This window comes from Doryrhamphus excisus, chromosome 16 (genome assembly GCF_030265055.1).
Source record: "Doryrhamphus excisus isolate RoL2022-K1 chromosome 16, RoL_Dexc_1.0, whole genome shotgun sequence".
Taxonomy (NCBI): Eukaryota; Metazoa; Chordata; class Actinopteri; order Syngnathiformes; family Syngnathidae; genus Doryrhamphus; species Doryrhamphus excisus.
Window position 1 is genome coordinate 10497027 of NC_080481.1, and position 27736 is coordinate 10524762.

General features: G+C 42.2%; 3 protein-coding genes across 6 annotated transcripts in view; 2 read left to right on the top strand and 1 right to left on the bottom strand.

The window, feature by feature from the left end:
- Positions 1–5333, top strand: part of mgat5 (alpha-1,6-mannosylglycoprotein 6-beta-N-acetylglucosaminyltransferase) — a 45394-nt gene extending 40061 nt beyond the window's left edge. For both annotated transcript variants that reach the window (XM_058050643.1, XM_058050644.1), the window contains exons 15-17: positions 690–764; positions 882–1039; positions 1966–5333. In XM_058050643.1, the coding sequence (XP_057906626.1) occupies positions 690–764; positions 882–1039; positions 1966–2164 (432 nt within the window). In that variant the 3' untranslated portion in view covers positions 2165–5333. The remainder of the gene's footprint in view (positions 1–689; positions 765–881; positions 1040–1965) is intronic.
- Positions 5334–5380: 47 nt separating this feature from the next.
- LOC131103998 (transmembrane protein 163a) lies at positions 5381–22546 on the bottom strand. Of its 2 annotated transcripts, none has more exons than XM_058050647.1 (9): positions 22495–22546; positions 16285–17175; positions 15773–15892; positions 12425–12468; positions 12263–12354; positions 10601–10697; positions 7527–7638; positions 7306–7447; positions 5381–6133 (listed from the first exon to the last, which is right to left on the bottom strand). In XM_058050647.1, the coding sequence occupies exons 2-9, from the start codon at positions 16484–16486 to the stop codon at positions 6073–6075; spliced, it is 870 nt and encodes a 289-aa protein (XP_057906630.1). In that variant the 5' UTR covers positions 16487–17175; positions 22495–22546; the 3' UTR covers positions 5381–6072. The 2 variants fall into 2 exon arrangements, with proteins under 2 accessions (XP_057906630.1, XP_057906631.1); XM_058050648.1 differs by lacking the exon at positions 22495–22546 and adding an exon at positions 17586–18095.
- Positions 17563–27674, top strand: LOC131103997 (cyclin-T2-like). 2 transcript variants are annotated; one of them, XM_058050646.1, is made up of 9 exons: positions 17572–17844; positions 18306–18387; positions 18473–18601; positions 20751–20811; positions 23094–23156; positions 23529–23574; positions 25281–25444; positions 25506–25576; positions 25647–27674. In XM_058050646.1, exons 1-9 carry the CDS (start codon positions 17687–17689, stop codon positions 26646–26648), a joined length of 1776 nt encoding a protein of 591 aa, XP_057906629.1. In that variant the 5' UTR covers positions 17572–17686; the 3' UTR covers positions 26649–27674. The 2 variants fall into 2 exon arrangements, 1 of the variants encoding a protein (XP_057906629.1); XR_009119719.1 differs by lacking the exons at positions 25506–25576; positions 25647–27674 and adding an exon at positions 24068–24219 and having other exon boundaries at positions 17563–17844; positions 25281–25427.
- The last annotated feature ends 62 nt before the right edge of the window (positions 27675–27736 follow it).

Sequence of the window (27736 nt, forward strand, 5' to 3'; positions counted from 1 at the left end):
ACAGCAGCAGTGGTCAGGTACCTAAAGGATTTGAGCAGTCCATTGATTGGTCAATAATCGACTGTGACAAAGTGGGGAAATTGGAAGAACATAAACGTACCTTTTCTTAAAAATATATTGCCGATTATATATCCGTTATTCGCCCTTGTTTACTGTGTCGATTTCTTCTTCTTTGTTAGTCAGGTTGCACTGTCATGCTGTTAGTCTGTCTGCCGCAGCTGTCGCCATCCTGTTTACGCTTCCTTTAGTGTAAATGCGAGCCAGATCAAGTTTTACCATTTCAAAATTGTACATGTTGAGCTAAATTGAACTGAACTTGTGGAAATATGATAAAAGTTTAGGAGTATGGAGTAGCGTGCATTAATCTAAGGAAGACGCCTTTTATCCGTCTAAAATGTAAACATAATACAGTATAGTCGATCCCCACACATTGGTGATTCATCATGTAAGACACAAAAGGGATTATTTATTAGTGGTGAGCTACCTGTACATGGGGGTAAGGTTAATAATTACAACAGTCACTTTTATGGCAAATGATGATCCAAAATTATAGACCATCAACGTCACTCTAGCAGGATAGCTTGGATGGGCAAGGGGCGAACGTCGACTGAAAATCGGGGATCTACTGTACAACTGTCACCATCGGACGAGCCACTTATTTGAAGCGTCTTTTTTTGTTCTGTGAGCAGATTGAGCCTTATTTGCCATACGAGTTCACCTGTGAAGGTATGCTACAGAGAGTCAACGCCTTCATTGAAAACCAGGTACTGAATTATCTCCTACATGTGAGAAATTCTAGTTAATTGCATGTAGAATGATGATTTCGGAGCACTTGACCTTGCACTGTTACAGTTGCATGATGGGATGTGTCGTGTTGTCAGGATTTCTGTCACGGCCAAGTGATGTGGCCTCCACTCAGTGCGCTTCAGGTGAAAATGGCCGAGCCAGGACGTTCCTGTAAGCAGGTGTGTCAGGAGCAGCAGCTCATCTGCGAGCCCTCCTTCTTTCAACACCTCAACAAGGACAAGGACTTGGCCAGGTGATGCACACAAACATTTGGTTGTTCACTTTTTTAACCAAGGACCACATAGTGAAAAATGAAAGGAAGCAAGTACTACTTTCATATTTTGTAAAACAACATGTGGTATGGGCGGCATGGCGGTCTAGTGGTTAGCACGCAGACCTCAGAGCTAGGAGACAAGGGTTCACTTCCACCCTCGGCCATCTCTGTGTGGAGTTTGCATGTTCTCCCCGTGCATGTGTGGGTTTTCTCCGAGTACTCCAGTTTCCTCCCACATTCCAAAAACATGCTAGGTTAATTGGCGACTCCAAATTGTCCATAGGTATGAATGTGAGTGTGAATGGTTGTTGTGCCCTGTGATTGGCTGGCGACCAGTCCAGGGTGTACCCCGCCTCTCACCCGAAGACAGCTGGGATAGATGGGATAGGCTCCAGCCCCCCGCGAAGGGGAAAAAGGAAAAAGCTGTAGAAAATGAATGAATAAATGAACATGTGAGTGTGAATGGTTGTTTGCCTATATGTGCCCTGTGATTGGCTGGCCACCAGTCCAGGGTGTACCCCGCCTCTCACCCGAAGACAGCTGGGATAGGTTCCAGCACCCCCGCGACCCTCGTGAAGAAAAAGCTGTAGAAAATGAATTAATGAATGAACATGTGGTATGAATGTGAGTGTGAATGGTTGTTTGTCTATATGTGCCCTGTGATTGGCTGACCACCAGCCGAGGGTGTACCCCGCCTCTCACCCGAAGACAGCTGGGATAGGCTCCAGCACCCCCCGCGACCCTTGTGAGGATAAGGGGTAGAAAATTAACGAATGAACGAACATGTGGATATGCTAAGCAGCAAAACAGCCCCAGACCATCACACTACCACCACCATATTTTTCTGTTAGTATATGCATTTTATGCACATGTATTTATTCTGTAGCCATTTGTTCATCCATCAGGTTTGGCGTGGACTGCCAGACAGTGGAGTCGAGCGCGGACACCATGGTCCCAGCCTACAGCGAGAGCCGCCACCACTGTATCTTTCAGTCCGACCTGCTCCTCTTCAGCTGTGCCGGCGCCCACCAGTCGCTTAAGCGCATCTGCCCCTGCCGTGACTACATGAAAGGCCAGGTGGCGCTGTGCAAAACCTGCCTATAGCAGCGTCGGCACGCATCCTAACAGGAGGCAACGCCAGGGAGGAGATCCGCTTCCGACATCCGAATAAATGGAGTGGATGTGTGTTTAAAGGACTGCCTTGCCAGATCCAAATCACTCCGACTCCTCCGTGGGAGACTTTGGATGGAAAAACACAAGACCGTGTGTTGTCATATTTATTGTTTAGTTAGCACCTCTTCAGGAACATTCCAGAAGTCGTGTAACGATACTTGAATCAACAAAAGGGAGTCAACTTTGACTTTTGTGCAGCACATATCAGTGAGCGGCTGCCTTTTTGTCTCCAGGCTGAGCAGTGCAACCAAGCACCAAGGAGACCCCAGCTAACTAATCCGACCCATCGTCCTCCCCCTTGCCCCCTTCATCCCTTTATGTAGGTTGACACTGGAAGACCCACATGCCCGACACGAAGGGGCGTGGCTTATCCCGTACAAAAGAGATGGCTAGTTTTACACTGTAACCAACTTCTGTACAAAAGTAATGAAAGTGAACCTTTGAATAGAGATTTAGATTTTTATTCTGGAAGTTTTAGGATTTCCGGATATGGGCATCCCATGGGCTACTCTTACAAGACAGAAATGTCCAGTTGTGGACATTTTGATGTGGAGATTGTTTTTTTTTCCCCCAATTAATTCACATGTTGCACAGGAATTTGAAACATTTTTCTATGAATATGTAGAGCAGACTAATATCCAGTAGAGGCCAGTAGGTTTATAGAGATGGTTCAACTTTTCCACACGGCCCCTGCGTCTCTGTAGCTTAGTCACCCCGTGGCAGGATTATTATTATTCATATTCAGCGTTTCGCATACATTCATTTATTTGAGGCAGCTTGTTATCATAACACCTCAAATAGGAAGACTTCAATATCAGAGAGATCAATATTGCCAACTTGGTATCCAGACGAGATACTCTTATTTTGAAATAATGCCTAGCGACTTTTTTCTGGACACTTATCGAGACTTACTCAACGAGCAGCCGTTCACTATGAGCGACTGTCTCGTGAAAAAAAAAAACATATTTGATTTACTTTTTATGATTTTTTTTGTCAGTTTTGTTTTGTCTCCCACAGCATCCATAAAAATAACTAAACATTTAAAAAATGGATATTATGTCACATGATCAGAGGTGACTGTAGTCAGCAGCAGTCATACCGCTGGGCAGCCTTCACCTCGTTCTCATTCTTTCAGAAGAAAATGAATATGAATAGTGATTCTGAATGATTATATTTAAAATTGATAGGCTCTCCAGAAAAAAACAAGTCTAAAATATTGTGTGGGGAAGTGCACTACATTTATATTTAATTACATTTAACAATATTAACACTGTATATTGTTTATTGGTTCAAAGTTTTTTTTCTTTAATTTATTTTGTATACAAATTTGAATCTCTTTGTGTTTTTGTTCCTTATGTTTATTTATAAAAAGGGTGTCTTATTTATGGAGAGTTAATTTGAAGAAAAAAAATACATATTTAGGATGACCACCAGGGGGAGGCATTGTATTCTTCTAATGGCTTGAGCAGTAAAATAGAGGTCCTGTAGGTTTATAGCCATACAGATCTTTTGCCGATTTGACCACCATGGATTTCCTGCCTCAATTTAGTCGCTTGTTTTTAAAAGCAGACAAGAAATGTGCTTCATTTTACTGTGACAGCCAGCAGGGGTTTCATAGCCGAGCTCTCAAGTGGCTTAACTTTGAACATGTCCAGTTCCATCGCCTCTGACACAGACTGTTTTTATGTTGACTTTGTTTTTTATTTATTTCCTTTCTCACAAGCCAATGGCTTAAGTGTTTCAGAGAGCATGATGATGTGCCTTTTTAGGACTTTTTTTATGGTAGGTTCCCATCCTTACCTTTATCTCTAACATCAACTGACTTCCTCCGGTGTATTGAACTCAAATCACTTTTTTTGTTCTTATGCATTAAATCAGCCAAATGAGCTATTGATTTCTGTTAGTGCAGCGGGGGTCCAAAGTACAGCCCAGGGGTCATTTGTAAAAAATAAAAATAAAAAATACAGCTAAAATGGAAAAATCTGCAGTCATTTTAAAATACTTAGAGAAAAACATTGGAATCTAATGAGAATTTCATCATTTTCAAAGAAGGAAAAATTGCATTTTAGTAGCATAATTTTGAAATATGAATGAAAAAAAGTCATATATGAGAGGCAAAATGGCAAATAAAGTTGGCATTTTTGGAAAATTATGTTGCAGAAAAAGGAAATTTACAATAAGAAAGTGGAAATGATTTTTTTTATAAACAGCTGTAATTTTATGAAAAAAAGTCAAAATATGATGAGGAAAAAGTGCTATTCTAACAAGAAAAAAGTTGCAATTGCACAGGATTACATTCATTTGAGTAGCATAGAGTTCAAATATTAAAGAAACAAAGGAAACATTTTCATTTTTGGAAATATAATATGGTAGTAAAGTCGCATCACAGAAAGAAAATTGACAATTCAGAATAAAGCTGAACTATGTGAAATTTTTTTTTTTTTTAAACAAAGTTCATAGTAATCTCATTTCATTTTTCAGTACGTGGCTCTTGGTGGAAAAAGTTTGGACAGCCCTGTATTCGTGTGGCAGCTCAATGAAAGGATAATACTGTTAATTATATTCCAAAGTGATTTATATTAATTTAGCACCAGTGTTCTGTTTTTTTTCAAATAAAGTAACCACTGGATAATTTGGACGTTAGTGGCCGATAATAAGTAGAAGGGTATCCGTTATTGCTTGTAGCACTACTGGACACATCATGGTTGTTCCAGCGGTTGTATAAAAATAGCATATTATTCATTCAGCCTTTGATTTGCCTTATTGACGTTTTGTCTTTGCCTCGAAACAAATGCATGTTCATGGCGGTCTATTTTGCATTTACCACAGTGGCTTACAAGTAGATATTTCACATCTGTCACGTCTTTACTTCTGCTTTAATAAGATTTAAAGGAAGCAGTGGTATTGTCCTTTCATTGGAGGAGGCAGCTGATACCAAGCGTGGTGTGGCGTCTACCAGGAAACCAGGAAAGCACTGAATTAACCATCCTCTTTTTTTTTTGTGTCAAACTTCTGCATCATTTTTTTGTCTGATGATAATGTAATTGCGTTCTTATGTTCACAATTCTCCATGAATAAGAGGGATATGTTGTTGTTTTTTTTTTATAAACATTTTTTCTGTGACAAAAGGCTCTGACTGGTTAAACATTTATGGAGAGAGTTTTTGTATTTTGTAATCATACAAAACTAATCCAAGGACATCACTTATTATCATCATTATCATGCAGAAACAATTGAATACATTATGTGCTTGCAGATAGACAGTTGCTACTACATATTCAACAAAATAATCCTTCATACTGCACAGTGTGTCAACTAAATGCCTAATGATCCTAAAACCCACTGTTGGATGATGTAAAAAGCACACCAATAATTCTGCATGTACTATATGTCTGAGTCCTTAAGCCAAATCACATAAATGCAAACAAATACCGCTCATCCTCAGCTTTTGCAGTACATGGACAACATCCAACATGTTGACCTGCCACATTCGAGGACTCTCGAAACCATGGGAAAAATAAACACGTGAAGCGTGTGCGACTCCAGAGCCCTACAAGTCCAAGCTGCTCTGTCTCAGCATCGTTAAAGTTATAGTTAAAGTACATTTTAGGGGGTTTCGTACCCCCCTTATGTAAATCATCACCAATGAAGTTGATGTACACTGAATTGGAAAACAGGCAACTTCCTCCACACGTTTCTTTGAACGGAAAGGATGCTGGCATGGGTGCACGCAGTGTTTACAGTGTCTCAAGGAAGGGGGGGGGGGGGTGCTGTGGAGAGCTTTCAGTCCCTCCCACCTCATCCGCATCTTCACTGTGAGCCCGTCGGACTGTTGAGCGTTACTCAAAGCGCTCGTAGTTCCTGGTTTGTCTCACTCGTGGGATCATGTCCAGCAGCAGTCTGGAAATAAAAAGTTGATCATTCATTCTTTGCCAATAGTACACTGACAGACAATAGAAACTGGATTTTCCGCATATGAATCATTTGTTTAGTGCAGGGGTGCTCACACTTTTTCATGCGAGCTACTTTTAAAATTACCGAGTCAAAATGATCTACCCACTACAAAAATGCAAAACATCTATTTATTCTCAAATGTATTGAGGATTATGTGTACGTACAATGTATGTTGATGTACCTTACATAACCAAATGAGCCAATATTGCAAAATACACATAATTAACTATTAACATTTTTTGTAATTACCTGAGTTTACTTTGATGACTTGCACTGAATTGAACCAGCCAGGGGTGCATAGTCCGGACAGTAGCTGCTGATAGCCAGCCTCAAGCACACTTCCAAATGTTTATCAGTCATGGATAATATCCGTATCATAATATCCGTATAATATTCCATATCCGTATGGAAGTGATATGTTTTTTGCCTTTTTACTTGGTCCAGCTCCTTCACTCATTTTAGTGACCATAAACTTTAGCGAGGGCTTTAAAATCTCGCAATTCGCCGACTAGCTTAGCACTTTGCATCGTTGTTTACGCATGAGCGGTGACCTAAAGGTCAAAATTCAGTTGTCATCTGATTGGTTGTCCTGTATGTCAATCAAGTAACGGGGATGGATGATAGGCTGACATCGTAAGTTCTGCTGCACTTAGAGACGTTGTTTGATTTGATTGGTCGCCCGAAGGGCAACATTCAGTTGTCATCTGAATGGCTGCCCTGTATATCAATCAAGTGACGGCATTGATGCAGGATGATATTTTTTTAATGTCACGCCGCGATCGACCAGCGATCGACCAGTACCACCTCCGCGATCGACCGGTAGCTCGCGATCGACTTAATGAGCACCCCTGGTTTAGTGATTTCAAAATAAAACAAATTAAGAAAAGAAAATGGTAACTGCCAAACACAAAGTCACAACGGTCAATACCGGGTCGACGAAATACCGTCAAAAGCATCTACTATACCCACTGCCATGGACATGTTGTTCATGTGATATGATGCCGTTCACTGGACTAACAACACTGGCCTTTTGGGGGTCTTTATATAGGCCTACAAAAACAATCCACTTGATTTTGCAATACTAGCCCTTTATGAAGACCTTCCACTCTTCCACTCACTTGACTCCATAGGCGAAGATGATGAGCCCAATGAGGAAACCTATTGTCCCATCCAGGTACCACACCTTTGGCTCGTGCTTAAACACCTCCGCACTGACAAGGATGGAGAAACCCATGACGCCTCCCACCAGAGAGTTGAACCCTTTGAAAAGAAAAAAAAAAAACTCATGCTTATTGCTGCGATCCCCTCGGTGTCCACTTTTCCTGAGCATGTTGCGTACCGTCGGTGATGAGGGCCCGACTCGTGAGCACCTTGCCCAGCATGAACTTGATCACACACAAGATGATACAGACCACGCCGCTGACGATGGAAACGCTGAAGAGGAAGTCATCCTTGGAGGAAAGATATTAGATGATTAGCCAAAGTCTGACTTTGGCAGCGTTAATTTGGTCGTAAAGTCTGGGAATAAAGTCAGAAATGTACAAGACAAAAATACATAAAAAGTTGTAATATTACCCTTGCCAAGACCAAAGGTCACATAAATCCCCCCTTTCATAGCTGTCTCAGGCAATGCCTGATATGATGGAGTATTAAAATAATCTGAGATTTTGTCAGAAGGTCATACATCTACTATACAACTACAGTATAAGGCATTTAAACGCAACAAAAACTCAACTCTGAACCCCCAAAGTCACTTCCTGTCCACACGTCTGGAAGACATTTATTGCAACACACATGAGCATGAGTCATATTTATGCTTGTTTTAGCTGATTATGTCTATTATATTATGTCTATTATATTGGGTATTTTATTTTATTTGGGCTTGTGATCAGATAGTTGAATACAAATGTAAATAATGTATACAATACAAATGTAAATAATGGAAAGTTATATTTTGATTGATGTAAGAAATGCACTGTAATGTTTCAAATATATATATTTTTTGTAATAGGAGTGTAAATGTGGTTAGCGCGCAGACCTCACAGCTAGGAGACCAGGGTTCAATTCCACCCTCGGCCATCTCTGTGTGGAGTTTGCATGCTCTCTCCATGCATGCATGGGTTTTCTCCGGGTACTCCGATTTCCTCCCACATTCCAAAAACATGCTAGGTTAATTGGCGACTCCAAATTGTCCATAGGTATGAATGTGAGTGTGAATGGTTGTTTGTCTATATGTGCCCTGTGATTGGCTGGCGACCAGTCCAGGGTGTATCCCGCCTCTCGCCCAAAGACAGCTGGGATAGGCTCCAGCACCCCCCGCGACCCTCGTGAGAAAAAATCGGTAGAAAATGAATGAATGAATGAGTGTAAATGTGACTCTGGGGGTGTTATTTCATGTATTGAGGGCTCTAATAGTCTTAAAAAGGCAGTAAACAGGATTTCTATGCTATAACTATAAAAATATTTTACTTAGTGCAGAATTTGCACTGAACAAAGTCAACAAAGTCAAAACTAACTCACCATGGGGCCAAGGAAAGTTGCGAGTGCAAGCAATTACAAATATTATTGAATTTGACCTTACCAGGATATAAGGTAGTTCCATCCATGTGTCATTTTTTATGCCCTCAAGAGCATTCGGACATTTAAGTTTCTCCACCAAAAGTTGTTTTGAATCGGGACATCTATGCTGTCGTTTCAGTTTTTTTTCAAAAACTTCCCAAAAATTCCACAGAATTTTTTCCGTAGAAAATGAATGGGGCATTTTTCAAACTTTCAAAACAATTGTTTTGAAAGCAACCGTGTTCAATGTTTCATTATCAGTGATTCTTAGTCTGAAGATGGAGCCCCAACAGTGACCTTTTGCTTATCCCAGTTCAAAGCTTTGAGTTTGGGTTGGCATTTGGAATACACACTACCCCCCCCCCCCCCCCCCCCCCCCACCAAAGACTAGGTTTTGTGACCAGAAAACCTGTGTAGAATGTGAATTATGCTTGACATTTATTTTTGACACTTGAAGATCCTTCTGTTGTTGTTGTCGTTTGGCTTTTCCAACAACACGATTTGTTTGGCTTAGTGGGTTTGGTTGGATGCCCTTCCTCGTGCAACCCTTCCATTTTCTTGTACGTGACATTTCCACTGACCGGGAATCAAACATACATGTACTACAGTACTATAGCGTGTATTAAATAAGTATATATCACAAATAAATGAGAAGTGGAGATAAACTGCACTACACTTCAAGCCCACTCAGGTGAAAAGTAAGATTTTGTGTCAAAATGGCCCCCAAATGTAAAGTGATAACTGCCTCGACTTCCTCCACTGCATCTCCACAGAGACGACCATTACCTGGCAACCGGGTGGAAAATCTATTTGAAGAAGTGTGAATGCTCTGGAGGCTTCACACCTTGTGTTTTTGTGACATTCTTCCCCTGCCGCCGACGACACCAGCACTTGATAGAATCACAAAGGACTCAAACGCACAAGAAATGATTACCAGAAACAGGGATAAAGAAATGATTTGGTCGTGTGATTACGCCGTCTTGATCCTGTTATGTTCTTCGAAGTTTGGTAGTCGAGTTTTGGTGAGCACACACGAATCTTGTTGACTAGCTGTTTAGCTTCCTGTGTCATACAAGTAAACAGGGGTGACTTTTAAAGGGACATCCAGATCGACACGTGGTAATCCTTGTAATGGATCAAGAAAGTATTACAGTGGTACTTCGGTTTTTGTAATTAATTTGTTCCCAAAAGAAACAAAATCCAAACATGCATTTCTTCGGATATACATGCAAAAAAAAAAGTGTGAACGTGTGTCTTCTTGACACACACACTCACATAGTACGGAAGCAATATGTAAGCTAAGAGAATATATATCAAGTTTAAATATTACATGCGGAGTACCCCAGGGGTCAATACCGGAACCAGAATTGTTCAACCTGTATATCAGTGACATGTGTAAAGTGACAAAAGACTTAAAATTATTATTATTTGCAGATGATACGCCTAATTTTGTTTTGGGGAAAGCACACAAGAGCTAATAAATAAAGTCGCAGGTGCAAACCTCTGAACTTGAATCTCTGAAGTAAAAGTAGAAAATAATAAAATAATTTGGTAATGGCAGAAATTAATTTCTGGGGTTCATAATAAATGTAAAAATGACCTCCACGACTCCAACGCATGACCCCCATGTAACCCAAGTCGTAAAACACCAAGCAGATGAGTTAAAAATAGAAAACCAACAGTGTGTGTTTGCCAACTTCAACAGATAACATAATCTGCAGCGTATGCTAGGCGCTGTCGTCTAAAGCTGTCGTCCATCTCCAGTTTGGGATTAAATTGTGACCCCTTCCACATGCTGCTAAAATCTAAAGTGCTGCTTTTATCAGCCGCTGGTGTTGAAATGTCTGCTCTTACCACTTCAGGAAGCAGCTTGGTGGCCAGGTCATGGATGGCTTTACCCAGAATGCACATGGATGATAAGATGAAAATCACACCCAGGATAACACAGGCTCTGTGGCGAGAAATGATGGATATTAATAATAGTACGACAAGCCTTACGTAGCATAACAATACAGTGCAACCTCCAATTTGTATTGTTGTGCCGTGAACATCCATAGCAACGCTATTTAGTTGGATATTTTGAATAGCCTTGCTTCAACTAAACAGTGGTGCAGTACTTTGTAGTGGTACATTTGGACTGGAGTGGAGTACCAATTGAGATTCTTTGACATTTGAATCAATGTGAATGTTTCCATTGTAACAGTTATTAGCCAGCTTTTCATAGAATTATATTGAAGGTGAATTGTTTCCCGATTTTTGGCGCCCCATGAAGGCCACAGAGAAACTGCCTGTATTGCCTCACGTGCCAGGAGGCTCTGCTTTTTAGAACAACACTCCCAAGTTTTGGTCTGATGTCATTCAGCAAGACTTATATACCCCTAACCAAAAGAATTAACTCCTTTTTTTTAACTCCTCCTGTCCTCCTGCTTTTGTTTTAGCACAAGGTTACCAGTAATGGCAAATAATAAAAGTGTGATGATAACCACAGAACAGGAAATAAAACCGTTAGTTAGCATCAATAATTCATTCCAAAAAGTCCGACTATGAATGAAACAGACACTAGCTGAAGAAATAATGGACATAAATCAAATTAATCCGTTCTAAACCAAACCTGCTAGCACAAAACATTTTAATAGTTTTACAATCACAGTCTTAGATGCAGTAAACAATCCCAAATGTATATAATTAAATATACATAATGAATGAAAAGGATAAATTAACATTTAAGGTTACTTTTACCTTGAATAAAGACATATATAAGTGTTCCCAAAGACAGGATATGGCAACCAGACACCACACGGACTCCACCTTCTTGTTTTGCCATGGGTTATTTCTTGACTTCAATCATTTCTCACCTCAATGGCCCACAATGGAACCAATGAAAGTTTAAAGCGCCAACGTTTTGATGAAGAAGGTGAAAACACCATTGAACTGAACTGACAGGCTACATATTGTAGCTGCCCTCCGGTTCCTGATGCCATTTTGTTAGCTTCTTGCTAGCTAAGGAGGTTTTGTGATTAAAACAATACACAAAGAACAATACATTAATAACACAACAAGACACATGTATATTATATGCTAACTGGAAGCGTGAATTTATGATCAACAATCCGGTACGTCCTAGCGTCGGATGCTAACATGACAACAAAAACATTTAGGTGCAGCAGTGTTCCTATTGTTTAAACAGCTCAAGCTTGTTACCACGGCAACCACTTGTCATTCAGTTCTCTCCACAGACATGGCAGATGATGGTGCCGGTGCTGAGCAACTCTATTCAATGTATAACACTACATTTCACAGCCATTAAGATGAAATATGGTGCAAACATTTGACCCAATCCGAGTCCAATTGATTGATTCATGCTCTTTCCTGCATGCGTGTGTACCTGAAGTATACTTTATTCAATTAAGCAATTCCACAACACCGTCATTCTTCACATTGATGCTCGGCTATAATTTGTTCCAATGAGCTAAAACTGACAGATGATAGAACAAGACCGCACACACGTGTACTTACATGTATTCCCGATGAGCTGAGTGGACGGCGGCGGCGTTGCTGTAGCGCCACAACACAATGACAGAGGATAGGACATCCAGCACCGCATCAAACTGGAGGCACACAAATTACATGTGAACATTTGCGTTTGAGTCTTTGCATATTTGCAAGAAGTTCGCTCACCGCGAATCCAAAAGCAGAGGCACTGTGCCGCATGATGGACACGGCTGGAAGACATCAGAAGAAGGGAATGAAACCAGTTACTACAGTGGTTTGCCAATTTTAAAGTAATAATAAATAAATAATAAAGTAAATCCAATTCTAAACACGGAAAAATTCATTCATTCATTGATTCATTTTCTACCGCTTATCCTCACCAGGGTCGCGGAGGGTGCTAGAGCCTATCCCAGCCGTCTTCGGGCGAGAGGCGGGGTACACCCTGGACTGGTCACCAGCCAATTACAGGGCACATATAGACAAACAACCATTCACACTCACATTCATACCTATGGATATGAACAAAAAATACATTCTATCGAGAATAATTATTGTTTAACTCACAGATAAGAATGTGAAATAATTATAACTGACAAATGGATGGAACGTACAACCTGTTGCGATAAGTTTTAATAGCGTTTCTCATCTTCAACGTGCTGGCCCCATGGCAGGTTATTTACCAGGTACACTCAAACAAACTAGTTTGTTACATATAACACTGTAAGAAAACTGAGGAAATTCATTCATTCATTTTCTACTGCTTTTTCCTCCCGAGGGTCGCAGGGGGTGCTGGAGCCTATCCCAGCTGTCTTCGGGCGAGAGGCGGGGTACGCCCTGGACTGGTCGCCAGCCAATCACAGGGCACATATAGACAAACAACCATTCACACTCACATTCATACCTATGGATATGAACAAAAAATTAATTTTAACACTGTAAGAAAACTGAGAACATATTCAATGAAAAATAAATCACATGACAATATATTATGCTCATTTTTCGACCCTGTGTATGGAGTTGTGGACTCCTATAGAGCAACTACACACAATAACCCACACAGAAAACTTTCGAGATCTTCCTGAATCTGCACCTATTACAGCTGTATGTATGTTTCTATTAGTTCCTAGAAGTCCCAGAATGCATCGTGCTTGTCCTCCAACTTTCTACCCAGCTGTTTCTGTGAGCCACACAACAAAATGCTTTGTGCAATCCTAGACACCTGCAATGGAGGGAGAGGGAAAAAGGAGACAGGAGGAAGGAGGGAGATGCAAATGGTAGTGGGCTGGGTTTCTCTCCTGCCTGGTTTATTTTTAGTCAGGGCCACTGGGGGGGACCAGCAGCCCCTCCTCAGCCATGCAGGCGGGAGCTCTCTTTCCCTTTCATGCTGCAAAAATAGCAAAAGAACCCCTGTTTCTTGCTCCTCCTCCTTTTATCATCCCCTCCATCTTGTTTCCTCCTCTGTTTCATCATGCATTACTCAAAGTGCAACCATGCCCTCCGATGTGAGAGGAAGGAAGCCTGCATGAGCATAATTTAGAAAGTGGATGCATTTCAACCTGCTTGAAAATGTCAATATATTGAAAAAAACAATTCTGTAATGTGCAGCAGTGGTCTACATAAGCATATTGCTAAAGGAATACTTAAGCACTATGTTATTTTTTATTTGTACTACATGTCATTACATTCAATTCTGCAGGCAGTGTATAAAGTACAACCAAGTACAACACATTTTCCCGTTACTTGTTTGGTTCAATCCACTGCAGGATGCATCAATTCCTCCATTAAGTCAAACCTGACAGCTGCTGAAATGAAAGCAAACACTGAGTGGGCGGCGCTGTGTTACAAGGTGTAACACACACACACACACACCTCAAATACAAACAAGGAGAAAGCAGGAAGCCCATGAGGTTTGCTTGTATTGTGTTCACTGCATGTGAAGGACAGCACAGCGGCCTGAAACGTCATTAGCTGGACGTCTGATTCAGATATGTCTGTCTGCTCCTCCTCAATTCCTCGTACCTTCATTAGGAGCCAAGGGGAGAAATGGCATAAATGAGTCTGCGGCTGAGCCCGCCGGTGTCTAATTGGCTCCTAGAACATACCCCCCCCTCCTGTCCTGCTTGTAAAAGGCTGACAAGCGCAGCAGGAGAAGACAGGATAAAACACCATCCTCTGCCCTTTATTGGCTCATTTTTCCATATCGCTAAACCACTTCTGCTGTCAAGACATTTAATTTTTTTTTACCTCCATTCCCCCCCTGTCGCTTCCCCCCCAATTCTGCAAAGGATGTGCTGACGGGCGGGAGGTGAAATTCTGTGCACCGGTGTGGTAAAGCAAACACTGCATGGCTGCACATGGCACGTTTCACACACACTAGTGGAGCAATGCTAATGTTTGACGGAGTGTGGAGCTGTCAGGGAATGGCAGCAGATGGTGACAGGCCACCATTCCAACTGGTTATATATTCCATTACATTACAACTCCATTTTTGATTCAGTGGACTGTGGACTAATGGTTAGCATGTCAGTCTAATGGGTTTGAATTAGGGGTGTCCGATATTGGATTTTTTGCCCAAAGCCGATATTGTCCAACTCTCATCAGCTGATACCGATATGTGTAACATGACATACCTCCTGTGTTGTATACAGCTGATACCGATATTACATTTTTATGCTGATATCGGGCCTAGTTTGAATCTTTGTTGGAGCGTTTCTGTGTGGACTTTGCATGTTGTCGTGCGAGGGATTTCCACAAAGTCCATACAGTAGGTGTAGCATCTCACCCTTTTGAGATGAGCTCACCCTCACATCTCTGCAAATATGTTATTACAGTATATACTTTCATGAGCCAACACCGAAAAAAAAAAAACACACACACATTGATGCAGCAGCAATTCTTTGCCATGAGGTGCCATGTTGAACTTCCGAAGAGTGATAACTCCGAATTAAACAAACCTACTACAAAGTAGGCAGCAGACAGTGTACAGCTTGGACAACTGTAAATTTGCTGTCCCGCTCAAAACAAGCGACATCGAAAAATCAATGAATGTATGGATGGTAGACACAAAGAAGACGAGAAGTCTCCTACAAGACAGCAATCAGGGACCGTGTCCTTGTCAAGATATGTCATGCCACACATAGCCACAGCAATTTAGAATTCACATGACATGGAGGCCTGCTCTGAGACAGACTGGCCCACTGCTCCTACTGCCTTATCGGGACAGGAAGTGGACAACATGTTTGAAACAACATCAGCCGAACTCACTCCAACACGTTCTACCTCAGTTCAGTATCATTCTCAGACCATTCCCTGTGACCCAGAATGGAAATCACTAACATCTAAGTACAAAATGCACAAACAAACACAATTTTCTCACTTTGGTTTGAGGAATTTAATGCCTCTTTTTGAGAGTCGCGGTGGACATATGGCATTTCACTTGTGCATGGACCACACTTGGATCTAACATAAGCGACACCAAGATCAAGATTCATCATTGCTGTCAGTAAAAGATCACTTCCAAATTCTACTACTCACTGAAGGCAGCGATGGCCAGGATGATCGTCGCCCCGATGGATGCCCAAGACACCCACAGCGCCTTTTTGCGGTAACTTTGTGCTTCGTGTGGTTTCAGGCGCATGCTGCTCTCCAGAAGACCTGCAGGCAAGAGTAGGGAGCACTGTGAACCACCATAGGACAGAACTGGGAAGGCTGGTAAGTTTGTGTGCCACTGTGGTGGAAGCATCATAATGATTAGCCCGACTGGGTACAATAGAGTAGACTACATACATTGACTCTATGTACCTCTATGTCTGATTGTACACGCAGTGTATAGTAAGTACAAAATGTCAATTAAACAAGATTTTTTTTTTAATTTGGGGGCAGGGTGCAAAAAGTGATATTAAATTACTGAATGAAAATACCACCTATATATATGTATATACTATATTCCAAGTAAGGCGTCTTTCTTCCTCAAGAAAGGTTGTTCAGTGTCCATGCTATACATGGTTTGCATGGTTTTACGCACCGTGATAAAGCGCAAACTTTACCTCCGTCCTCTATGCTCTCCGTAATCCTCATCTCCTGGTCCATCTTGAACAGTTCTCCCTGACCGTCGCTGTTGGCCTGCTGATCTTCTTGTTGTTTTTCAATGGGCTCCTTCTCCTCGCACTGACTGTTTCCCGCCGGGGGCTCCTCTGCAACAGCCGGTTCCGGGGCGGAAGGTGAGTCGGGCGGTTTGGAGTCCGTCATCTCGGTGCTGTTTTTTTGCGGCTCCTATGAGGAACTCCAACAATGTCTCAACCGAGTGAGAGGTGCGGACCGAGGCAGACCCGCAGGCGGGGAGGGGGAGAGAGGAGGGGCATGGAGACACCCTGTCTACTTGCGACACATTACGGCATCATTGCTTGTGCTCATTTGTAATATACAGTAGGTTTCTTTTCTTTGACATTCTACAATGAACAAACAATAAAAGTTACACACTGTTCATATCTTTAAGATAAATGTACAAAATATGCAAATATTTACTTATTTATAGGTACACCTGTGCAGCCATGTTTATTATTACGGGTGTAGTTTGTGCTACTGTATAAGTGCGCTTCTAATGTGGGCGGGGGATACAAGGCTATAGTATTTTTCTGAGTGATATTGTTATTTAAAGTCAAATCAAAATGAAAAAGCACAACCAGCACAAAAAACGTCCACAAGACAAAAGCTTTCCAGGTGCAGAAAGTGGCGCTACGGTGATAAAACGTCACCTGGCCTCTAATGACAACATGCTGTTCAAGTCCACGTGACCCACCACGCCGTTCATGTTGCCATAGCGACCTGTCCTCGTGGGTAGCAACCCGTTACGTCACGTTACGTTGCCACCTCTGTCGTCACAACCCCGGAAGTGTCAGCCCTTTCAATTCGCTGCCGCTACCGGTCTCTGCTTCTATCTAGTGGCAACAAACAAGTATGGCAGGTCAGAGTGGTTCTAAAAGTGCAGTTCTGTGTTATATTGAAATATTTTGTTGGAAGATACAGTTTGATAGTGATACAATGATACAATGTACAATGAAATGTGTCAGTTTGTACATATCACAGCTACAATTGCAACGGTTATCTCGAAGAGTAGCGTTGATTAGTTGTGGTGAAGTGAATCCCAAACATTTCCGCTTTAGAATTTCTTTCTTAGAAATAACACATGTTGCTAATGTTATTTTTGAATGCGAACAAACAACATACTCAGACCGAAATCGTTCAATGTGGTAGAAGGAAAAAAGGAATATGCTATTTAACATATTTTATTTTAAATGCTTGTTTGCACTACCAGCCGCTAGAGGGCACTGTGATTTAGATGGCTAACCGGTTTTGAAGCAGCTTCGGCCCTTCTTGACGTACTTCCGGTGCTCCAGTCACCTCGCTCCCTCCCGATGCTACCCGGTCGGGCTTGGCTGTCGGAGCGTAATGGCGGTGCACCGGGGTCCCTCAACGAAATGGCTTTTCACCCGGGAGCAGCTGGAAAACACGCCGTCTCGACGCAGCGGAATCGAGGCTGACAGGGAGCTTTCTTACCGACAACAAGCCGCCAACTTAATCCAAGACATCGGCCAGAGGCTCAACGTGTATCCTTATAAACTACAGACTAGCTGTCCTATTACGGGCTAGCTTGAGTTAGCTTTAGCTTATGCAATTGTTATCACTTGCATAGTTTGTTCTTTCTGTAGACATACTTTAAAAGTAAGACTTTTAGGTTTTCATACGTCATTTCGGTAACATTTCCACGTTCAGTACACAAGCGGTGTCACCTCACCTAATAGTCCCCAATTTGCCCGTGGCGATTGGGCCTTTACGTTAGGTTAGCTTTTGTTTTGCGCCAGTCTTTTGTTAGCTTACAGAGTAAGGATGTAGTCGCCTTTTGACGTAATCGCGAATGGTTCAACCACTTGTAATTACAATCTATTTCTTTTCTGTCTGCTAAATTTCAATTGTGAGGCTTGGTGTGGGTTTCTAACGTCCATGTGCTAGGTCTTTGTAACCGTCGTCATGTCGTCATCAGACCCCCACCCCTTAACTGTGCACCCAGCTCTCAACTGATCATCAACACCGCTATAGTATACATGCACAGATTCTATATGATTCACTCTTTCACCAGATTCCATAGAAATGTAAGTATTTCAGGCCGTTGCTATTTTCATCACAGACACCACTGCTAATGTCAACAATGGTCTTGCTCTTTTTTTCAAATTGCAGATTATTGCCCAGACAACATTGTTCCTGGCCGCCAAAGTTGAGGAGCAGCCCAGGAAGCTGGAGCATGTCATTAAAATAGCTCATGCCTGCATTAACCCCCAAGAGCCTGCTTTAGACACTAAGAGCAATGTGAGTACACACTGATTATACTTCCAGTAAAGGAACAAAAACAATTGCATTATTTGATGGCTCCAGTAATGGACAAGTTTATTCTAGACTATTCAATCATATAGTATGCAGTTTGATATATAACTTATATATAGAGACTGCCTAAATGATGTCAGAGACATTCTCTCAAGCTGTAACTAAAGCCCATTTCACTGCGCTGCACCCAGTTGGGTTGCCATAGCTGTGCATAGGCTCTGCTTGACTCTGTTAGGGCTGGTCAGTAAACGGCACAGAACACGGACTCTCACTTAAAGGGGACCTATTAGGCTTTTCCACTTTTGTGACCTATAAATGTTGTTACAATGTCGTATTCTCTTGTTAAACAATAGTTTACGCATTTGGAAGTGAGGCCTGAAAGACATTTTGAAAGCTAATTTTGCCTTAAAAGGCAAGCATCAGGCAGAAGTGATTGGATTTCTGATTCCCGGTGAGCAAGAGGAAAATACGGGACTTTTTTGTAAACATGGGCAAAGCTGGACTATCTGCCAAACTGTTGCTGAAGTTCGGCTCCTTTCCAGCGTCTTGTTGAAAAGTCAGTAGAGCAAGCTGTAAGTAACAATTTATCAGTGTCTTAACAGTATTTATTTTGTGCAAGTCATCGGACAAAATTAGCTTGGCAGCTGTCCGGAAGTCCTCCGAAGCGCTTGGGAGTGTGACCACTCTCAGTGGAGTGTGCGTAACAGGAGGAGGGCCCGAGTAAATTAAACAGACCGTTTGGGTCGGAAGGAGGAAATCCCTAGGAGCTGCAGAATCTGGAAGTTCTAGAAAGCTTTCCCTGCTGATTATTGTGTGTAGCTGCTCTTTAGGAGTCCACAACTCGATACGAAAGGACGGAAACGACCATAATCGTCCCCTTCAAGGGCAAAAGGGTGCTTTCATGTTTCCATTTTTGCTCCTTTTTAGTTGTATGTTTGTTCGATTTCCCCATTGGGGCAACCCCTTCTGTCAGGTAGTGCACATCAAATAAACTGACCTACAACAGCCAATCTTAGTACAGTTTCAAACTAACTGGTTTAGAAAACACCCACTCTTCAGCTGATAAATGAACGTTGGACCCTTAACAGTATTGAGATTGGTGACTTACATAACATGTTGGTTTAGCATGCTGTCATACACGTTGAAGACATTGTCCCTTCAACTGTACTGAGCTATGTGCTGGTGCAATACAGTGTGTTGATTGTCCACATAAATATTGTTGCATTTACCAGTTTTGCTCCATGTGAGTTAGTATCACTGTTGGACCCATTGGGTACCATAAAGACTTGTGTGCTGATGTAAACGTAAAACTAAGTAGATGCCCGTGCCTGTTTCAGGGCTAAATTGTTATTATGACTAAGTTATTAGCTCACTTTTAATTGGTGGCTTTGAAATGAGGTATAGCTAGTTCCCTCCGAGTCAAGTGTCTGGATGGCGTTACGTAAATTGGACCACCATTTCAAAAGTACCCATTTGGCACTGGTATCTGAAAAGTAAACCGTATTCACTATTCAGCTCACCAACAGACCTGATCTTAGTTCTGTTTTGGAAACAATCTGGCTTTGCAAGATAACAATTCACTCTCCGTCCATTTCAACTGACAAGTGACAGTTTGGCTGTTAGTGGTGATGTAACTACTGGTAGTATACGGATGAAACTGGTGATTTACACATGTTGGTTCAGCATGTTGTCAAACATGTTCAAGAAATTGACTGCAATGTCTCTTTACCTTGGAATTTCAAACACATGATGTTGACAAACACATTCATTGATTTGGACCACACAAATGGAAATACATATGTGAAAACTCTCTCTTGCTGCACCTAAATTCAGTAGTTCCCACATCCGGTCTGTACCTCACCGCATTACATGGTTAGTAGAACTTGGGGAACTACAAAAGGTCTTAATCCTGCTTACAAATAAAAAGTGATGGAGATGTAGGTTATTATTGAGCTTAACTTTGCATTGTATAATATAAACTGTAGATGTACTTTAGTAATTCCCATTCCCCAAATTCCCAAGACATATACACATGACAACATTACAATTTTGTATATGGACAGGCTGCAATCACTATAAAATACGATGAATGTGTCTATGTAGTGGGTGCTTTTCATTGCTTGATGTTTTCCAGGCATTCCAACAGCAGTCCCAAGAGCTTGTATCACTGGAAACCATTGTACTGCAAACGCTGGGTGAGTCCTCCACCTGCATCACTACTCTTAGGCACAGTAATATAATATGGTTGTTGGCATTAGATTGAAATTTTACAAGTCAATGTCATTAATTTCTGAGCGTACCTTCTGACCAGCTATGCAAATGCCCAATAATAATTTCCACCGCTGACCACAATGGCCTTCAAATATTGCAGTGGTGAATGATGTGAAATATTAGACTTGAATTTCATTTGTGCCGTCGTTTTTAATCTCATCAGTCTCATGGCTCACTTGGGCAGACGTCAGCGTATGTACATGCTGTGAGAGCACACCACCTGGCTCACTATTTGCCTCCCCGAAACCATTCCCTTTTGTAATGTAAAGCTCTTACTTTCACACCCCCACCCTATTGTAACAGATACTACATTAGTACTGTGCTATGGGTGTTTTTAACATTCTTTAGCAAAGTTATGGCACAACTTTCTTTGTCGTAATTTTTTTTAAACACAGAACACTCAAATACACACAACTTGAATGCCTCATCAGTATTTGGCCATTCGTATGGCAAAGTGTCATTCTTCAGAAACTGTAGCTACTTTCACACTGCAAGTCAATTCTAATTGTTTTTCTGGCCTGTATCGCAAACCTGCTATATCTTGCCTCCTTCCTTAATCTCCTATGCCAGGGTTCCCTAACTTTACCAACTCAGGGCCCACTTCAAATTCTAAAAAATGCCCACCTCTGTCCTTAGAATCAGAATCGCCTTTATTGTCATTGTATTGCATACAACGAAATTTGAGTGCAACGCCACAGTGCATTTTGTAGAAAGTAAAAATAAGAATAAGGAAAAGGATAAAAATAAAACAAGGAATAACAATATAAATATAAAAGTAGCAGGTCCTGTTCAGAATAAGTGTAAATAGACACAAACATATATGTACATACAATAAACAGTACTTAGACGAAATGCTGCATTCTCAGAGCACTTAACTTATTATTATTATTATTATCTGGCCCAACACTTGTAAAACCAAACGATATGTACTCACTGGAATATTTCCAATGACACCTTTTTTGTTTTCAGAGATTCGATTTGATTATCGTTTTGATTTGATGCTTTTCTGTTTTTCCTTTTACATCCGTTAGCCACCGCTCCATTTTCCCGCCACTACATACTACATGCTCCTCCGTTAATGACCCCCTGGCATGATGACTACGTTCCAATCATAAACTGTATAAGGTTCCTAAAATATTGTGACATGTCAATACAACTCAATAGGTTATTGCTTAGGCCTATAAATATATGTTTTAATTGTGCAATAGATATTTTAAAATAAAAATAATTGTAAAAATAATATTTGCATAAATGAATTATATTTTTAATGACCTCTCATGGCCCACCTGCAGTACCACCACAGCACACCAGGGGGTGATTGGGAATCACTGTCCTATGCAAACAAATTTTTTGTTGAAGAATATATTGACTCAGGCAGCATAAAATCCTTGCAATTGCAACAAATGAGCCCCGTGTTAAGCATTGTATTCACATTACACACAAATACAAGTCACTTTTTTTTGATAATGTAAACTACTACATAAAAAAGACAGATTTGAACATAAAATCCGAATTATACATCAAAGTAAGGCTTTGAATGTCAGGGTACCGCACAATACGTTCCAATTTGCGATACGTGGCTCACAATAATGAAATGTCCCACTTACCGTTTAATGTGAGAGGGGTGTTTCTGCTCTATGACTTGAGCGTTGCATGATTCATGACTATAAACAAAAAGCACCATTACACACAATAATAGCAATACATTGTTTTAAATACAAACTTAGCTTAATCTGACTCTAATCTGACTTTTGTTTTTGCAGGAATCAAACATCTGCTGTTTTCACAGATTTTCTTTTAAACCTGAATACTTTCTCCTTATGACATATTTCTACATCTTTAGTATTTTTTGCGCGAGAGACTAAAAGATGTGATGAGTCAAATGCACAATGAAAAAGGAGTCATTCCATGTGGTTTAAAGCCATAAAAACTACCACAGGGTGGCAGTAGTGCATTAGAAAAGAGCCTGATATGGCTCTTTTTTCAAAAGCACTTCACAGCAAGGAGGAAGTGGAAAAGCATGGGGGAGTGCAGCATGCAGAAGGTTACCATTGAAGGGAAATTTGCTGAAATGTGGTTATGTTCTGCTGCAGATTACTAAAGAACCAAATAAGGTAGAAAAAAAATGGAAGCTAATGGAAGGGATTTTTTTTTAGAAAAATGTCTGTTTGTGAATAAATTAATTGTTCTTCCCTTTTTGTTGCAGGTTTTGAAATTACAATAGACCATCCACACACAGATGTTGTGAGGTGTTCCCAGCTTGTACGAGGTAAACTCTTCTTTGCATGCTTTTCTCACTTTGCGTCTTTATGATCGATGAGTCATCCTTGTAAAAGTGAAACCTTTTCTTAGTGCCAGTCTCATTTTGGAACCAAGTTTCTCATCTCCAGCTGCATGACTTGTAACTGAAAAAGGTGCCGATGTCGAGATATCAGGGGTGTCACGGCTTCTCCACATTCAAAGCTTCTTTGGTAGCAATGGTGCCAAAGCGCTTGGACAATTGAACTGAACAAATGCATTAAGACGCCATTTGATGATATTCAAAGTGAAACCATGACACCCCCCACCCAAAAAAAACATGACTGTGTTGTAGCAACTCATCAACTGCCTTCTAAAAACAACTTTCTCCTTCCTTTTGCAGCAAGCAAGGATTTGGCACAGACATCCTATTTCATGGCTACCAACAGGTTATTATCCTGTTCCCATTATTGCACTGTTAACGGCACTCTATACCTTCCTGTTCTGCAGGATGCCCTTTCATGTGTCCGACACCTTGTGTGCAGAAGCGGCCAGGCTCCTGTGTGCTGTGTCTAGTACCAGGGCTTTGGCACAGAGGGCTTGAATGCACAGCATGGGATGTAGTGGTGCCCTTTACCTCTCCCGGTTGTTTGGTACAGAGTGCATAGGCCTAAAACACTCAGATGGTAGCCTGAATAGAAAATGTCATTCTAGTGTTTAGCCCTCATCTTACTGGGCCATTTTTCACCCCAAGTGAGAGAACCTTTACCCGCTAAACTACACTGCAAACTGAATGTGGCTTCTCTAGGGTGCATGGAGTTCTTGCAAGCAATATGGTGTGCTTTGACTGCTCATTCTGTTTGTGATTTTATGTTTTTGATTTTCCTTTCTTTAAGAAGTTGAACACATACATGGAAGTTACCTGTAATATTCTCCTTGTAGGAAGTTGTGCCAACAGTCAACGTCAGTGTTTAGTCACTGTAGGCACCACAATTGACGCCTAAAATCCGGGATTTGTACTGTCGAAGCATGCACCTGCAGCGCAACTCTTGAATCAAGTGTTCCTCCTGACCTTCCTTGGTGCCGATGACTTGGTGTGTACATGGTCGTTGGCACAGTTTGAAGCTGCCCTAAATTCTTAAATGATAGTATCAACAGGTTACGATAGGCTTTGCTCTTACTTTGGTTAGAAGAGCCTTAAAGACTCCTTATGTATTAGCCTCATAGGAAGTCCAGTTTGCAGTGCAGTTTGGGGGGGCGGGCGGATGAAGGAATAACCCTTTAGAAGGCTTCATTCGTGTTCTGACAAATAATGAGGTTGAGAAAGACCATTTGTAATATTGAGGTGCTTCCCTCACCTTTTTAAAGTTGTAATAATTGACTGAGCATGTCATAGCGGCATTGAGGAACGCTATTAGTTTACCAGCCGAATGAGGTGAGGGCTTGTGTACATGATGTAGCGCTAATAGCTCAGTAATGAAGCTCAAGCCTTGTTTCCACCAAACAGTTCAGTTGGCTTTTGTACGCGTTCCCAAAATACGCAACCTCATAGGCCACACTTCCATGTACATTTGACGCCGGAGGTTCAAAGTTGAGATTTAGCTTGTCGTACATGACGGGGCAGCGAGGTCAACACGGACACTATTGTTTTGATCACGGCTGCACAATAACCCAAAATGGAGCCAAAGTTGTAAGTATTTTTTGTAAAGGAGGTGAGAAACACGATAGAATTCAAGAAATAACCTTGAATGTTCATTCATCCACTAACTTTGTTAAAGAACTACAGTGTCAACCTGTGATGACATCATTGGCAGGCGACGGACCCGACTTCCGGGTCCTGTTTCTATGTAGTAGCAAGCTGCTAACAAGGACGTCTTATGGTCAGAAATACACAGTTGTACTCATGCCGTGTATTCATTACCCGACAAGACACCGTACCAAATTGTACAAACAAGCGACACTAAGAGGGACGTACTCTAACTGAGGTTGGCGCCCTGCTCTGACGATACAAAGCCAGATGAGGCTTGACTGTGAGCTGAAGAGCGCTGCTTGGTGGAAACGTAGCATCAATCTCGTGTTTGATTGAAGATGTTCTGTTCTTCTGTGAAAAGCGGCGATCTGATCTCCTCCCTGTTGTTCTCGTCTTCCCCAACAGTTTGCACCTCACCACGTTCTGCCTGCAGTACCGACCCACAGTGGTCGCCTGCGTGTGTATCCATTTAGCGTGCAAGTGGTCCAACTGGGAGATTCCCGTGTCGACCGACGGCAAGCACTGGTGGGAGTACGTGGACCGCACGGTGACGTTGCAGCTGCTGGACGGTAAGGACTCGACTCCGTCCTTCAGATGAGCGGTGGAGTCACGCCACTGTTTTGTTTGCAGAGCTCACACACGAGTTTCTTCAGATCCTGGAAAAGACGCCCAGCAGGCTGAAGAGGATACGAAACTGGAGGGTATGTGGATGTTCTCTTCGGGTGGTTTGCTCCGCTGGCAACATTCCCATGTTCAATGCTGTGCTTCCAGGCTATTCAAGCTGCTAAAAAGCCAAAGACAGAAGGTTCAGCTGGGGATGCCTTCCAGGGGACTTCTCTAGAAAGCCTTCCCGGTGTCGCCAGCTCCTTCTTCCCTTCCACCTCCACATCTGACGCCACAGACATGTCCTCCCTGGGCGCCATGACGGGCTCCTACGCATCCTACCAGCCACTCGGTGACCCTTTCGCTCAACCTGCCCATTCGGACTTCACCATGTTGAAACACGAACACAAAGTCACCGCCGGCGCTGCTGGTAAACAACCACTCGCTGCAAACGCTGCGCCTTTTTCACGGCCGCAGAAAGTCTTGACTCTGGAAAAGTACAGAGAGAAACACGCGGCAGAGCTGGCTCTGCAAAACGGCATCAAGGAAGAGGCCGGCACAGACATGTACGCGCCGCCCGCCGCCACCACATCGCACCACCACAAGAAGCGCTCGCAGGCGCTCTCGGGCAGTCAGTCAGGCGACGGCAGGCGAGAAAAATCCAAAAAGAGTCGAGCGCCCGTGTCTTTCACGGAGAACGGCTCGGCCACCAGCGAGGAACTCAAGATGAGAATCAAAGTTTCATCGGAGCGCCACAGCGGCTCTGATCAGGGCAAAGATAAGCACAAGGAGCACACGGGCCACCGCCACTCCAAACACAGCCACTCCCACCCGTATTCTCTCAGTGCCAACTGCCGCGTGGACGCCGCCTCCGTATCCCTGCGGGCTCCGAGCAGCCACAGCGGGGACGGTAGCTCGAGCTCCTCTCGGAAGAGGCCTCACCCCGATGGCGGCCACCATCACCACTATCACCACTCGTCAAAGAGCAGCAGGAGCTCCAAGGCGGCCATCAGCTCGGCTCACTACTCCGAGAGCGGCCAGCGGATGATGGAACACCACGGCCATGATGGAACCAACGGCCTGTTGACAGCCAATGGCCAACACACTGACTACAAAGACACGTTTGACATGCTGGACTCTCTACTAAGTGCCCAAGGAATGAACTTATAACCTCAGTGTTGTCCACACGACCGTATTACCATGTTGAATAGACTTTAAAAAAAAAAAGATTTTATTTGTCTTAAGTTATGTGAATTCCGCATCGCCCACACTGCTGATGGTTCTTGTGAAGCTGTCGGATGTAACGGCGTTTATGCATCAAACTGTGTGCGACAAAGGACATGAAAATGTTCACTTCATGATTTTAACGTGCATGTTTTAAGTCGCGAAAGGGAAGCCGCATAGCTAGTGCTTGCAGCCATAAAAGACAGTTTACACACACTTAATTTATGTATTTTTTTTTTTTAATGTTCCACTGAAAATCTCAGGTCTTGAACTTTTTTAATATAAGAACGAATCTTTGGGTTTCATACCTGCTTCTGTGGAGAAACGACACATCGTCCTATTTAAGACAACCAGGACCTTGGTACTCCCCAGGGACCAGTCTGCTTTTTAGTTTTTAATCTTTTGTCCCTTAAATGCCCCCTCCCCACCCTCCAGAAAAAAAAGCAGCATCTTGAGCTCCACATGCAGACGCAATTAGCTCCACGATTGAAGTTTACGTGACATCTGTGAAAAGTGCATTTCTGATCCATCGACTTACATTGCAAGAGGCCTTTTGATTGTACCGAGTTGTCCGAAAATACCAACGTCTGATTCCAGGATGGTGTAAATAGGACTGCAGTTCACTTTTACGGTTGTTGGGTCGATGCCTTCGCTGTCTTTTGGAAATCTAGAGCCGACTATTGATGAACTTTTCTTCAATTTGTGTATTGGGAACCCAAATAAAGGTGTAAAAGTGACTTGTTTTGTTAACCGTTGCTATGAAAACGAATACTTTCACGAGATGAACCCACAGATGTAAAACATTTTCTTAGTGTGGTGAGTTATCGAGGCTTGCGATGGGATCAGCTGCTAAATCCCCAACCAGGCAGAATGGTTTTCAAATTTTAGATTAAAAAAACGTGAACCATAGATTAACTAACTGGCCTTTCTAATGGCAAATAAGTACAGGTGTGATTTCTATGAGCTATAGTTCTATCTTGGTTTATGAAGCTTCTCATTATGACATGATGGGATGTATATTTGTCTTGGAAAGC

Coding starts and splice junctions, on each gene's coding strand:
- LOC131103997 (XM_058050646.1), top strand. CDS start 17,687: ATGGCGGTGCACCGGGGTCCCTCAACGAAATGGCTTTTCACCCGGGAG. Junction 23,157..23,528: donor GTGTTCCCAGCTTGTACGAG/GTAAACTCTTCT, acceptor TTCCTTTTGCAG/CAAGCAAGGATTTGGCACAG. Junction 25,577..25,646: donor AGAGGATACGAAACTGGAGG/GTATGTGGATGT, acceptor CTGTGCTTCCAG/GCTATTCAAGCTGCTAAAAA.
- LOC131103998 (XM_058050647.1), bottom strand. CDS start 16,486: ATGACGGACTCCAAACCGCCCGACTCACCTTCCGCCCCGGAACCGGCT. Junction 15,893..16,284: donor GGAGAGCATAGAGGACGGAG/GTAAAGTTTGCG, acceptor TCTTGCCTGCAG/GTCTTCTGGAGAGCAGCATG. Junction 6,134..7,305: donor ATCTTCGCCTATGGAGTCAA/GTGAGTGGAAGA, acceptor TTTTATTTCCAG/ACTGCTGCTGGACATGATCC.